General features: G+C 40.0%; 1 protein-coding gene across 2 annotated transcripts in view; it reads left to right on the top strand.

Moving 5' to 3' along the window:
- ETF1 (eukaryotic translation termination factor 1) overlaps positions 1 to 8,482 on the top strand; it is a 28,157-nt gene extending 19,675 nt beyond the window's left edge. For both annotated transcript variants that reach the window (XM_061424688.1, XM_061424689.1), the window contains 9 exons: positions 924 to 1,099; positions 1,479 to 1,618; positions 4,110 to 4,248; positions 4,531 to 4,721; positions 5,250 to 5,379; positions 5,919 to 6,074; positions 6,478 to 6,542; positions 7,206 to 7,353; positions 7,528 to 8,482. In XM_061424688.1, coding sequence (XP_061280672.1) covers positions 924 to 1,099; positions 1,479 to 1,618; positions 4,110 to 4,248; positions 4,531 to 4,721; positions 5,250 to 5,379; positions 5,919 to 6,074; positions 6,478 to 6,542; positions 7,206 to 7,353; positions 7,528 to 7,610 — 1,228 coding nt within the window. In that variant the 3' untranslated portion in view covers positions 7,611 to 8,482. The remainder of the gene's footprint in view (positions 1 to 923; positions 1,100 to 1,478; positions 1,619 to 4,109; positions 4,249 to 4,530; positions 4,722 to 5,249; positions 5,380 to 5,918; positions 6,075 to 6,477; positions 6,543 to 7,205; positions 7,354 to 7,527) is intronic.
- Positions 8,483 to 13,941: the final 5,459 nt, after the last annotated feature.

The raw sequence follows: 13,941 nt of genomic DNA, 5'->3' as shown, positions 1-13,941 counted from the left end.
GCATGTGTGTGTATTTAGTTTTTTAAGCAGCCTTCATACTGTAACACAGTGGCTACACCAGTTTACCAGCACCCTCCCACCTACAGTGTAGAAGGGATTCCTTTTCTCCACAACCTCTCCAACATTTGTTATTTGTAGACTTTTTGATGATGACCATCCTGGCTGATAGGAAATTTTTATGTGCATTTCTATGTGATAGGAAATTGTAATTTTTATGTGCATTTTTGTGATAATTAGCAGTGTTGAGCATCCTTTGATGAAATGTCTTCTGCCCATTTTTTGATAGTGTTTGTTTTTTGTTCTTGAGTTAGTTGTATGAACTGTTTGTATGTTTTGGAAATTAACCACTGTTGGTCGCATCATTTGCAGGTATTTTCTCCCATTCAGTATGTTGTCTTTTTGTTTTGTTTATGGTTTCTTTGCTGTGTGAAAGTTTATAAATTTGATTAGGTCCCATTTGTTTATTGTTGCCTTTATTTCTGTTGCTTTGGAAGACAGACCTAAGAAAACATTGGTACGAGTTATCTGAAAAGGTTTTACGTGTGTTCTCTTCTAGGAGTTTTATGGTATCATGTCTTAAAGTCTTTAAAGCATTTTGAGTTTACTTTTGGGTATGGTGTAAGGGTGTGTCTTCATTGATTTACATGCGCTGTCCAACTTTCCCAATACCACTTGCTGAAGAGACTGGCTTCTCTCCATTGTATAATCTTGCCTCTTTGTTGAAGATTGATATACCTACCATATTCTGAACACTGTTCTAGCTCTGGGTCACTTTAATTACAGAGGTATAGCCCCTACCTTCATGGTCACTTTTAGAGTGATTTATTTTTCCTATATAAGGGGCATCTCACTTTTAACTCCATTTACTAATGGTAATTCTTTACTTATGTAGTACTTAAATCTCTAATGCTATTCTTCCACAGCAATGGCACAAGCATGATATCGTTGATCATTCCTCCCAAAGACCAGATTTCACGAGTGGCAAAAATGTTAGCAGATGAGTTTGGAACTGCATCTAACATTAAGTCACGAGTAAACCGCCTTTCAGTCCTGGGAGCCATTACATCTGTACAACAAAGACTCAAACTTTATAACAAAGGTAATCTGGAGCTTGATCATTTACCTCCTCTACTTTGTCTTGGTTGTATTTTCCACTTTGCTTCTGTTGTGATGCTTTTGGTCCCAAGTGCTTTCTTTACCCAGCCATAAGCTGTGTTCCTTTGGTGTTTTTTTTTTTTCCCCTAAGTTATTTTTTGAAAGTTAAGTAGTATGTACTATACTTAAAATAATAAATCCTTTTGAAAACATCTCAAGTTTCAAAATTAGGAAGAGAAATCTGCCTGAGAAATTTACAGATATTTGTACTTCATGAAAATTATGATTTAAAGGGGCAGGAACAATGGGCTGTGGGAACATTTCCTATTAATTGAGGAAAATTAGGTGTGTATATAAGTGGGGAAATTGTTTGTTCTTTGCAGTACCTCCAAATGGCCTGGTTGTTTACTGTGGTACAATTGTAACAGAAGAAGGAAAGGAAAAGAAAGTCAACATTGACTTTGAACCTTTCAAACCAATTAATACGTCATTGTATTTGTGTGACAACAAATTCCATACAGAGGTAAGAAGTTAAAACAGAATGTTTTTGTTACCCTAAAAGAAATCCACCATAGCTATTAGCAGTCACTCCCAGGCCTTCCTCTGTCCCTACCGCCATACCCCAAGATCTCTCAGCTATAGGCCACCCTTAATCTGTTTTTCTGTGCCTTTTGTGGCTTGTTTCTTTTACTTAGCGTGTTTTCAAGGTTCATCCATTTTGTGGTATGTATTATGCTTCATTCCTTTTTTATTACCAAATACTATTTTCCACATTATATCTATTCATGGATATGCCACATTTCACTTATTAACATCATTTGGTGAAACTGTCATTTCCACTGTTTGGCTGTTATGAATAATACTGCTTTGAACATACGTGTACAAGGTTTTGTATGTCCATACATCTTCACTGGGGGGGCAGGTATACAAGCTAGAAGTGGAATTTCTGGGTCATACAGTAATTAATGTTTAACCAGTTCAACAATTGACAGGCTGTTTTCCAAATAACTGTTCCATTTTATAAGGCTGGCTCTTTAAAAAAAAATTACATTATTATGACAATGAATGACGTGAATATTCAGCATATTTGAGGAAAGTGCTAAGCTGTGTTTGAAGAACTAATTAGAAGCAAAGAAATAAATGACTGCCTGAACTCTAGGTCTCCTTATGTATCCATGATACTTGACTATATTTCTTGCATTCTTAGTTTCAGCTCACAAATTATAAAAATCTTGAGTAGTCAGGACCATAAGAGCTTTTTTCCCCATCCATTAAAAAAAAAAAAAACTTTTGAGTGACAGAAGTGTCATAATATGATGAACATTAAGGGTAGAAAGGAAACCTCATTAGAGTGACCTAAATCAGTCAACAGTAGAACAATCAGGAATTCACAGCTGGCTTCTAGTTCAGTCTCTTGCCTTTCATCGACATAGGGGAAAACCTCTATAGTGGAATTAGAACTGACATTTGTCAACGCAGTTTACAATGGATGATTCTGCTAACCTGACGGGAAGTTCAGTTCCATTCGGATCTTGAGCGATTGCATAGATGGTGGAGACTGATTTTTCTCTTGGCTGTCACAGCCTCCTTATGGCAAAAGTTTCATTAGGGAGGCAGTTTGCCACCCTCTTCCAATTAACTGTATCTGCTTTGATAAAGGCAGATTTTGAGTCTTCTTGATTTAAATAGTACATGATACTCATGTTATCTAGTTTTACCTTACTTACTTAAGTTAGCTTCATTGGTTTTTCTAAACCTTAACACTTTTTCCAAGATAGCATTTCGTCTTAACTAGCTTTCTTTGTTTGGGCTCTAACTATTACAAACTACCTACACATGTGGCATACTGAACAACACAACTGAAGTTGTGTTTAATCAGGATATTTATATATTCTTATTATGAAGGATAAGTCTGTTCCCTGATGAGCAGGCTTGCTGAAAACCTAAATTAATCAAGTTATAACAGAGATAATTGGGATAAGGCAAAAATTTTTTTAAACAAGTTATTTATTTAAATTCTGGCCCCACTCTGTGGCATGTGGGATCTTAGTTCCCTGACCAGGAATCAAACGTGTACCCCCCTGTATTGGAAGACAGAGTCTTAAGGCAAATTTTTTAACATGGGCAATATTCATGTCTTAATGCTAATTATCAAGTATGCTTTGGTTAAAGGGTGATTCTTAGTGATTAATCTGCTTTCCAGTCCGTGAAGAGCTGTTTTCTTCCTCAGTTAAATGGTATGGGTAATAATTTCTTAGCTCTATAGAGGCTGCCACCTAGTAATTAGTCATCTACCATGTCTATAGACGCCAACTCTTGCCCATCTATATGGGTCCCAGATCTATTTAAAGATCTGCTCTTTCAGGAGGCAGAAATACAATGATATAATACTAACCCAGAAGAATTTTCTCTCATAAAAATTCAGAATTATTATCTATAGTACCTTTAAAATTGAATTTTAGATATTGATGTCATTAATGTTACTCAAGGCATAATTAAATGAAACATTTCAAAACTAGATCTTTTTATAGACGGTTTCTGGGTTTTGTCCTCAGTGAGTACTCCTATTCTAGAATTGATTTACAAAAGATTCTTATTAGCCATAGTAAATACTGCTTATTAATGCTGGGATTATTAATGGTAACAGCAAGTCAACTTTTGGAGGTTAGACTTTGAATATTATGTTCTCTAGACCACCATCAGTCTAAAAACAACCTAGGAAGAATTTGATCCCTATAACTCTGTATTAGTTTTGGGTTCCTGTGCCTAGGTCAGCTTTGTAAAAAGGCTTCCCATTGATATTGTTGGTTTTCTCCTGCATCAGGTTCAGATTTGTCTATGTGAATTACATATTTATAGCTGAAGCCTTTAAATTACTCCGTGAAATGGTTTTCCTGTAGTACTCCATACTGTTCTGAGTGAGTGGAAAGGGCTTGTATATGTCCTTTTGGAATTTTGTCTTAATTTTGCAAAGCTTTGAGATTTATGGTGTGGTACCTGTGTTTGCTTTTCAGGCTCTTACAGCACTACTTTCAGATGATAGCAAGTTTGGCTTCATTGTAATAGATGGTAGTGGTGCACTTTTTGGCACACTCCAAGGAAATACAAGAGAAGTCCTGCACAAATTCACTGTGGATCTCCCAAAGAAACATGGTAATCCAGGAAGAGAACATGAACACTTTTCCTTTGTGTCCAGCATTAAGGAAGCAAATTGTGTAATAGGGGAAAGTAATCTCAGGTGATGGGAGAAGCATTGTTACTTGTGACTCTTTTGACTACAGAATTAGTGTTCACTCACTAAAAGCGATTTTATTCTGAAAGGAATAGTGATTTTCACCTTTCCTTGGGAAATAGCACGGTTATATAATTATTTTAATTAGCAGGGTGTCATGTACTTAATAAATGCCTTTTTCTCTCATCACTTTTTTGTCAAAGGTAGAGGAGGTCAGTCAGCCTTGCGTTTTGCCCGTTTAAGAATGGAAAAGCGACATAACTATGTTCGAAAAGTAGCTGAGACTGCTGTGCAGCTGTTTATTTCTGGGGACAAGGTGAATGTGGCTGGTCTCGTTTTAGCTGGATCAGCTGACTTTAAAACTGAACTAAGTCAATCTGATATGTTTGATCAGGTAAGTGAGAAGTAGATGCTCCATTATGTAAGTTTCTAGGTGGGAGTAGTTGAGTTCTGTGAGTGCTGGGATGTGCACATCTCTTTCTTTTACAGTAATAAATTCCATGTTAAAAACCTCAGTCTGTGTTGGCAAAATTTTATGTGTATTATTTGTAATATTAGATATTCCCCCATGTCTGGACTTACTTTCTTTTGAAATCAGCCATTTGGGGATGGAATCTTTCTTGGTGCTGTGTTGGCCCCTGGTTTTAGTAGGTTGCCATAATTGGCTTTAAATTGAAGTTTGATTCCAAAGAAACTAGGAGCTGGTTTTATAAGTCTAATAGGATGTGCAATACAGTTGGCTGGGGAGGTGATCTTCATGAGACCTGTTCATGAATAAATTGGGCACCTTTCCCCATATTCTTCCTCCTGAGGTTTCACTGGTTAGTTTTGCATGCCATTAAGAGGTAATGGGTCTTGGTAAGGGTGTTTTGAAGTACTAATGATGTGCTTTTTTCTTTTTTTTAATTTTGTTGTGTGTCAGAGGTTGCAATCAAAAGTTTTAAAATTAGTTGATATATCTTATGGTGGTGAAAATGGATTCAATCAAGCTATTGAATTATCTACTGAGGTCCTCTCCAACGTGAAGTTCATTCAAGAGAAGAAATTAATAGGTATCAGTGAAATACAATTTCTTTACTGTGAAAAGTTTTTGTATGTGTGTATGTACAAAACAAGACACTGAGAAGGGTAAAAGAGGAAGGTTTAGCATTTTTATTAAAATCCTCCTCAATGGAATCATTATTTTAAATCATCCTTTAGTTATCATGTCTAATATTAACAAATGTTTGTTTTCCTTCCTGTTTTTTACCCTTTGGCAGTAGGAACCAAACTTCAGTCAAATTTCCCATGTTATCCTTTGTTTTAGAGTGATAAATAATTCAAAAGCTCAAATTAAAGATTAATAGGGCCATTGTTTGGCTGTGTTTCCAATTTGATACACACACATTTCCAAATGATTATGTACTTGGCTTAACTGGTACCTCTTGAGACTCAATTTCTGGAGCCTCGACTAGTGGTGTGATTTTTCACCAACTTTTGGCAGTTATTTTTAAGTTGACTTTTTCTCTTTCTCTGATTTTTGAGTAAGCAGGTGTATATGTACAAAAAGAAACATTAATATACATTCTTATTGACCTGTCCCTAACCACAGGGCGATACTTTGATGAAATAAGCCAGGACACGGGCAAGTACTGTTTTGGAGTTGAAGATACACTAAAGGCTTTAGAAATGGGAGCTGTAGAGATTCTAATAGTCTATGAAAATCTGGATATCATGAGATATGTTCTTCATTGCCAAGGCACAGAAGGTATGATAATTAGTAAATAAGGTTTCCATTTGTTACTGACCTGTGTATTCAAGAAGCCTGGGGTGGAGATTGGATAAGGTGGCTGATTTCAGGAGCAATCAAAAGGCAGATGTATATCTTGTTCCCCACTTCCAGCCTGTACCCTATTGAACTGATAAATGTCTGCCTAAGATTTTTGAGGACAAGGGCTGTATCTTAAATGTCTTTGATGTTTCCTTATGATAGGACCAGTATACCTGGTAGACAGTCATTCACTGCATACTGACTAATGTGCTTATGAAAAGAAGGTTGGTAGAATCAGTTCAGGAGTCCTTTCATCTAACCTAATTTTCACCTCATGGAACTTAAACCTGTTAGTATCTGAAAAGCAGGTTAACACTTTTTTTTCCCCCCAATACTGCAGAGGAGAAAATTCTCTATCTAACTCCAGAACAAGAGAAGGATAAGTCTCATTTTACAGACAAAGAGGTATGTGACTGTTTATGCTTTGATGATACATGCAAGGAAACATAAATCTGTATGTTAGAGCACTGGCAGCATAGAGTAGCATCAGCCTTGGGAAACCAGACCTCTACTGGTCAGCAGTGGGAGTACCAGGAGGTGGTCCACTCCCGTATGCCACATAATAGTCTGATTCCAAGGAAGGAGGGTAGGTGATGGTTACCCTGGTTCTTTTTTTTTTTTTAAGTATAAAAAGGTTTACTTGCTCAACACAGGTCCCTTTTAATTGTTAGCATCTTCAAATTCTGAGTTGGACAACTTTGGTTTTTACAAGGCTCCTCCAAAAAAGCAGTTGTGTCTTGTCTCTTAGCTGTTGAGTGAATATTGTCTAGAGATACTTTTTAACAGCCTGACTTCTCAAGACAATGGGAGGAACCATAAATTGAAAAACTGCCAAGTGTGTGTTAACATTTCATTACTGATGCTAGAGCCAGGGGAGGAATGTTGTTTGAAGTAATCAGAATTTCTGTGCTGTTGGCGTTTATGTCGCCAGAACCCATAATTTGCTTACAGTTTAATACACCATAGATCTGAGAGGAAGAGGGAAATGTTGGCAGGCAGGGTAGCAAGTATCCATGTCTGGATATATCCTAATCCTACTGATTCTGTATCTCATGGCTGCCCCTGCAGACAGGACAAGAACATGAGCTGATTGAGAGCATGCCCCTTCTGGAGTGGTTTGCCAACAACTATAAAAAATTTGGAGCTACGTTGGAAATTGTCACAGATAAGTCACAAGAAGGATCCCAGTTTGTCAAAGGATTTGGTGGAATTGGAGGTGAGTAGCAAATCAGAAAACTAAAAGGCAGGGTCTCAGCCACAACCTTTCCTGTGTATCCCAAAAATATCATTACTTCCAGAGAGGTGTGCTGTAATTCTGCAAGGGGACTGCTCTCCACCCTCCAGTCCTGTCAGCCACAGCTATTTACTGTTTGTTCATTTGTTCCCATAGGTATCTTGCGGTACCGAGTAGATTTCCAGGGAATGGAATACCAAGGAGGAGATGATGAATTTTTTGACCTTGATGACTACTAGGTAGTCGACATGGGTCCGGCAAAACGTGCCTCACCCTCCAGCATCCAACCCAAGGAGCATACCCGTGGTGGAATCCAAACAGATCCCTGCCTTACAATTGGAACATTTCCGGAACTTAATCCATGAGCATTGGATATTGAAAAGAAAACCGAAACAAAACCAGACCCAACCCTACACTTTGGTTTGTCATGGTGTCAGCGCAGCAGCCTACAACTAGTTCCTAAATGCCACTTTGGACTAATTTAAAAAAGAATCCCAGTTTTTACTTTTACTCGATGGTGAAATTGGTTGCTCTTGTATTTTATGGGGAAAAAACAAAAAGATTTTTTTAACCTTCATACATAGAAGCAAAAATACTTTAACTGCTGTAAACCTTCAAAAGTTAATAGAAATGAGATATACTGGTTTGTTTCTTATTTTGATTGGAGAAAAATTAAATTGCTGCATTTCGCAGTGACCCATTTACATGGCATTCTCAGCTTAGACTGCATAAGAAGAAATATATGTGGTGAAATGTTGGAACCATTTCTCTCGGTCTCTGTTTAATGTTGAAAGGGTGAGCTAATAGGCAATTTCAACTTCACTCCCTCACATTACCCGTCCCCTCCAGGCTGTCAGTTTCAAGGATGCAGATTGCATTGCCAAGATAAACTGACACATGAAGCATTTGGGCCACTGCTCTGTTTCCTTCCATCTGTTTTGCAGGCGCATTTGCGCCCAGGGTTTGGGAGCCCTTACCATCAACTGCTTTGACAAAGGTTCACATAATCTTGCATACTAGAAACCAGTTTGGGATGGATATGATGGGACTTCTATGCTATTGCTGGAATTGGGAGAAATAAAACATGCAATTTTAAGTGGAAGCAAAGATATTTAAATATTTTATTTTGCTTGGGTCTGTCCTTGCAAAAGGGAGGTGGTCGTGTTTTCCTTGTGTTGGATGGCATGAGATTATGTGAATGTTTTGATTTTTAAAAAATGAACTGCAAGGTTTTTCACAGGAACGACAGACGAGACATGTATGACTGTGCATGTAATTGTAAACCCCTGACCTCCTGGTGGGGTTGGAGCATCTGTTTCAAATATGGGACTTACAAGCACCTCTCATAGGAGAAATTATGGGAGGAGGGTGGGAAGGGCAGGGGTGGGAAGGGATGGGGACACAGCTTCTGGCACCAAGGACTTAACCATGTTGGACCCAAAAGTGGGCCTGAAAACCTGAAGCTTAGGCTTCACAGCTGGGTTGTAAATCAGACTTGACCCCAGCAAACATGCAAGGTCACGGACAGGGTGCCTGAGGTGGTGACAGTGAACAAAGTGTATAGGACGTGCCCAGTGGTAGCAATGGAAAAAAGTATACCAAATGGACTTTGAAGGACCAAAGGTTTTAAAAGTCGATTGGTATCACCCCACACTGCTAGGGTAGTGGGGTGCATTTGATTTTCAAATTGGGTACTTTTAACACTTTAGTGCCTGACTGCTGTTCTTCACTGACTTGACTCAGTCACTCGTAGCTTTATTGGTCTGAACCAGCTCCTTGTTCCCAGGTTGCAGACCTGCCTATCGTTCCAGTAATCCTGTTTCACTTGAATGAAGGGAGTATGTCTTAAATGTAAAGCTTCTGGTTCTCAACACTGTACTCTGAGGTCCAAATGACTGTCTGTCAATGTATAACCTGATGTCTCAACCCCCAGTAAGAAGAGTCAGTTCTTTGGTATTCACCAATGCGGGAGGCTTCACCAGAACAGGCTTTTTCTTTGGGCTCTGCTGTTTGTTTGCAGAACACCCAAGAGTGAGCAAACATGCTCTCTTCATAGCAGTACCTTAGGGTTTTGCCATTGTAAATGGGTCTAATGTGATATATGACAAGATCAGAGAAATTGGATGTAAATTTACATTTTTGAATATGCTTGTTGTTTCACATGATACATTTAGGGTATGCAGCTCCTTTTGTAGTTTTTATTTTTACTATTTAAGTTTGGAAATGATGCCAAATTTTTGTATTTCTTTAATCAATGTGTTCTCTTCAGTGATATATATTGCATTATATATTGATGTGTGTATCAATATATACTGATATGTATTACACTTACACAATACAAACACATAAGAGGGGGTGAAAACCGTAGCATTTGCATTCTCTATAGCCTCTACAGAGAGATCCTAAACAGCAAACTCTTGGTGTTGTGATGTACAGAAATGGAGAAGAGTATTAAACCATATTTAAGAATATACTTCGTGTGCTTGAGATTTTTTAGGACTGTTCTAAGAAAGGTCTGAGCCGTGGAGACAGTGTGAATGAGCTCTCCAAAGCATGTGCAATTTCCTCAGTTACTTTTCAGCCATAGACTTAGTTGTCTAATGCTACATTTGCCTATGGAAGTGTATATGCAAAAGGCCGTGATCCCAGTGTTAACGCCAGAGGAAAGAGGTTCCAGTTGCTGGGCCAAACTAATTTGTACCTTACTCTCTTCCCTATGCAAGCCAAAGGGAAACTTGCCCTTTAAAAAGAAAAAAACATTGTTAACATTCCATGGAGGTAGGTGGCACTTTTAAAACAGGCCGAAAGAAGTTAAGTAGCAGCTCTTCAGTGGCAAAGCCAAATTTTATGCCAGGCTTAATTCCAAAATTGATTCTCTTTCTACATGTGGTTGCCTTTGAGTCAATAGCAGATCCAGATGGAAAGGTGGAAACTAAGCCTCCCCTGTTCTGATCTTGCATACTTGGTACCTGTGGAAGAGCAGTAACCTCATTCAAGGCCAAGTCAAAGGCTGGCTCAATGGAACAGGGCTTCTAGGATGTGTTAAAACAGAAGAGGATTCTTGTTTCATTTCTTTTCCCCAAAGTGGAGCTCCTTCTATTTAGTAGTTTAGGAAGCCTAGTTGAAGTAACAAGGTGGTACATGATTTTCTTTGTCCAGGTTTAAGAAGTATTAACAAAACTGACCAGTAAGGGAACCTCTTTTGTCACTTTGCTTTTTCAGCATAATTTTGTCTAGTTTCTCATCTGATTTAGATGACAGCCTTGATGAAACCCAGTCACCCTATGGGAAGAGGCAGACATGCCCATGCATGGCAGAGGTAGTTTTTTCTACCCCTAGTTGCTGTTTGAAGTCAAAAGTTGGAAGGCAGCACAGTAGTGCCGGTTATGTGGGCTGTTGTGCTCGCCTGTCTGGGCCTGCAGCACTTGCCATCTTTTGTTCCCTGGCTCTAGTTCTCATGCCATGGTGCTCCCAGACAGACATAGTGTATTCAGGGCTGAATGCCAAGATGGAATGTAAGCTTCATGCCAGCTTCTCTCTCGTTGCCAATTTGAGTGTGTGCCTGCTGGGACACCTATCTGCCAAGTCCACCCTGATGGGACTGTGCCTCCCAGGGACACAGGAACTGACCGACCAGGAGGTGTGGAAGTAATGAGTGCCAAAGTTATTGAGGATAACTGGCACTAGAAGTGTATGTGGAAAACAGTTTATCTCCAGGGTACTCTTTGACAGTCAACTCCAAACATGTCTGAGAACTCTGTTCTGGGTATAGTCAAATTGCTTGGTAAGCTCACCCTGGGGCTTAGTGAAGAGCCCAGGACAAAGAATCAGCTTTTTAGGCAAACATCTCTGGTTTTGTCTCTGCCATTCGTTGAACTTATGACTTCATGTAAGTCCCTTCCTATCTCTCAGTTCCATATCAGTGTAAGGATGAGTCTGAATCTCAAAGAGCCTTTCCAACTGTAAAGCTATCAGGATATAATAGCAGGAGATCTGACATCTGATGAATAGAGATCCTGCCTAGAGACATTTGGCCATGTCTCTGAGCAGCAGTTTCCCTACCTGTAACAGTGCCTGCTCCCTATAGACTGTGGTAAGGATTAAATGCAGTAAGGCACGTGAAATACACAGTGGCACTTAGCAAGAACTCAGCTGGGAGACAATCACACCTGCACCAACTTTGGTCTTCTCTCAGTGGCCTGGGTGAATATACACTGGAAACCACAAGGTGGTGCTCGAGTTAAGGATACTGGTTGCGGAAGAACGTTGCTTCGAGTGGGGAGATTTCTGACAAGCATTAACAGATTCCTGGGACAGCTTGTCTAATTAAGATTTGGCTATATGGAGAAGGCAAACTACCAAAGTAAGCAGGGATGAGTGAACAGGGAGGAGAACCCGGGCGTTGAGTGGCCCATCTGAAAAGTAACTACAATCTCTAACATTTGTTGGACAGTTGCCATGTACCAGGCAAGATGCTATGTCACGTGCATTCTCTCATTTAATCCTTAGAAAAACAATGTGCCTCATTCTGTTGTATATCTGCCCATTTGGTTCCAAAGCCAATGCAAATACAGGTCATTCTTCGTTCAAGAAGAGAGAACAGGTGTTACTACTGCTAAGACCAGTCAACTCACCTCACCAACCTCTGCTTTCAGAGACAACCAACAACTTGGATTGCATCTGGAAGACATTCATCTAGCAGTTATGTCCTTCCCTCAGAACATGTATGTTTTGACAGCTCAGTCACAGCCACAGTTGAGAATGGATAAAAGAAGCTCCCCTGAACTCTTAGAGGATCCCTGTAATTGATCCAGCATCTTCAAAGAAGAATGTATACACATAATGGAATTTCTCAGACACTAGGGCATCTGCCCCTGCTCTTAAAAAAATATGCTGTCAGAGGGCAATTAATGAAATTGGAATGTGGACTATGGATAAAATATTGTATCAGTGTTTCTGATCTCCTGAACTTGATAACTATATGTGGTTATGTAAGAGAATACCCCTTCTCATAGGAAATATACACTGATGTAGCAAGAGGTTCAAAATAAGACATTCATTAAGGAAATTTTTGAAATTTCAAAAATATGGAAGAAAAACCTAAAAGCATCATTTAACTAACATTTTAAGGTCATCATGAACAGCCATTATAGAAACAGTGTAATGAATGTTTAGGTTCCAATTGATTCACAAAGTACCTAGAACACAAGTTTGACCATTCAAGTTTGGTTTTTACTCAGAATTTGGGTTTGACTCAAAGGTCAATACAGGAGACATAGGTTCGATCCCTGGGTGGGGAAGATCCCCTGGAGGAGGGCATGGCAACCAACTCCAGTACTCCGGCTTCTAGAGAATCCCATGGACAGAGGAGCCTGGCAGGCTGCAATCCATAGGGCCGCACAGAGTCAGACATAACTGAAGCGACTAAGCAGTAGAGAATGCATTAGAAGAGTTAATTCTGCTGCAGGGTGTACAGCTGAGGAGAAATCCCCAGCCAGAAGGTCTGGGGGTGCTGAACCTAAGAACTGGGCCCAGATTGGAAGGAAGAGAGGAGAGGCAGTGCCAGGAGAGGAGCTTCTGTCAGTCAAACACTTCAGAGATGAAATCAGCTTTGGAGTTGGATCAGTGCTGGGTGAGATGAGACAGTATGAAGAACAAGGCTTTTTGGGGGACCCTTGACTCCTGCTTCACTGAGCGACCCTGGGGATGAGGGGAAGAAGGCAATGCTGCTACCTTAAAGCCTAAAACCCATTCACAGAAAGGACAAGAGTGACATCAGACTCTAGTCCTTTGTCCACAGCCACACCCCTTCACCACTTAAAGAATCATAATTGCAGCACTTATAGGGGGCTTGGACTTTACCATCCCAAACTCCTAATTAAAGGGATAAGAAAGTTGAAGCCCAGAGAGCAGCCTACTGACCTGTCAAGCTCATGCAGGAAATGAGGAGAGCCAACATGAGCAGCTGTTACAGCTCCAAATTCAGTGCTCTTACCAAACGTGGGATCTTATTATTTTTCATCTAGGCCCCTTCTCCTCGTTAGAGATAAGAAAAGGGAGGATCAGAGAATAAGGGAGTGGCACGAAGCCAAAGACAGAGCTGAGAAGGGAAAGGTGGCCAGCATCCAGGTGGAGTTATGAAAGTTGTTTTGAAGTCACTTCCCTGTGAGTCAGGGTTGGCTTGAGTGTATAGATTAACTTGCTTCTCCAGCCTCCAGGGTTCCATGTTAGCACCATCTAGGTTTCCCTTACAGTCAGACTTCTGGCTTGTCCACTTTGGTGAGAAACCCTGCCTGGGCTCAGCCCCTTCTGCTTGATTCTTCATCCTCACCCAAAGGAAACCTAGGGGGCAAACCCATTTTCAAGGAAACCTGAGTGAGTGAGTGAGTGAGTAAGTGAAAGTCAAAGTGTCCAACTCTTTGCGACACCACACACTATACAGCCCATGGAATTCTCCAGGCCAGAATACTGGAGTGGGTAGCCTTTCCCTTCTCCAGGGAATCTTCTCAACCCAGGGATCGAACCCAAGTTTCCTGCATTGCAAGTAAATTCTTTACCAGCTGAGCCTGG

This window comes from Bos javanicus, chromosome 7 (genome assembly GCF_032452875.1).
Source record: "Bos javanicus breed banteng chromosome 7, ARS-OSU_banteng_1.0, whole genome shotgun sequence".
NCBI classification, from domain to species: Eukaryota; Metazoa; Chordata; class Mammalia; order Artiodactyla; family Bovidae; genus Bos; species Bos javanicus.
The sequence above is the reverse complement of the archived record's forward strand: the minus strand, read 5'-3'. Positions and strand labels throughout refer to the sequence as shown.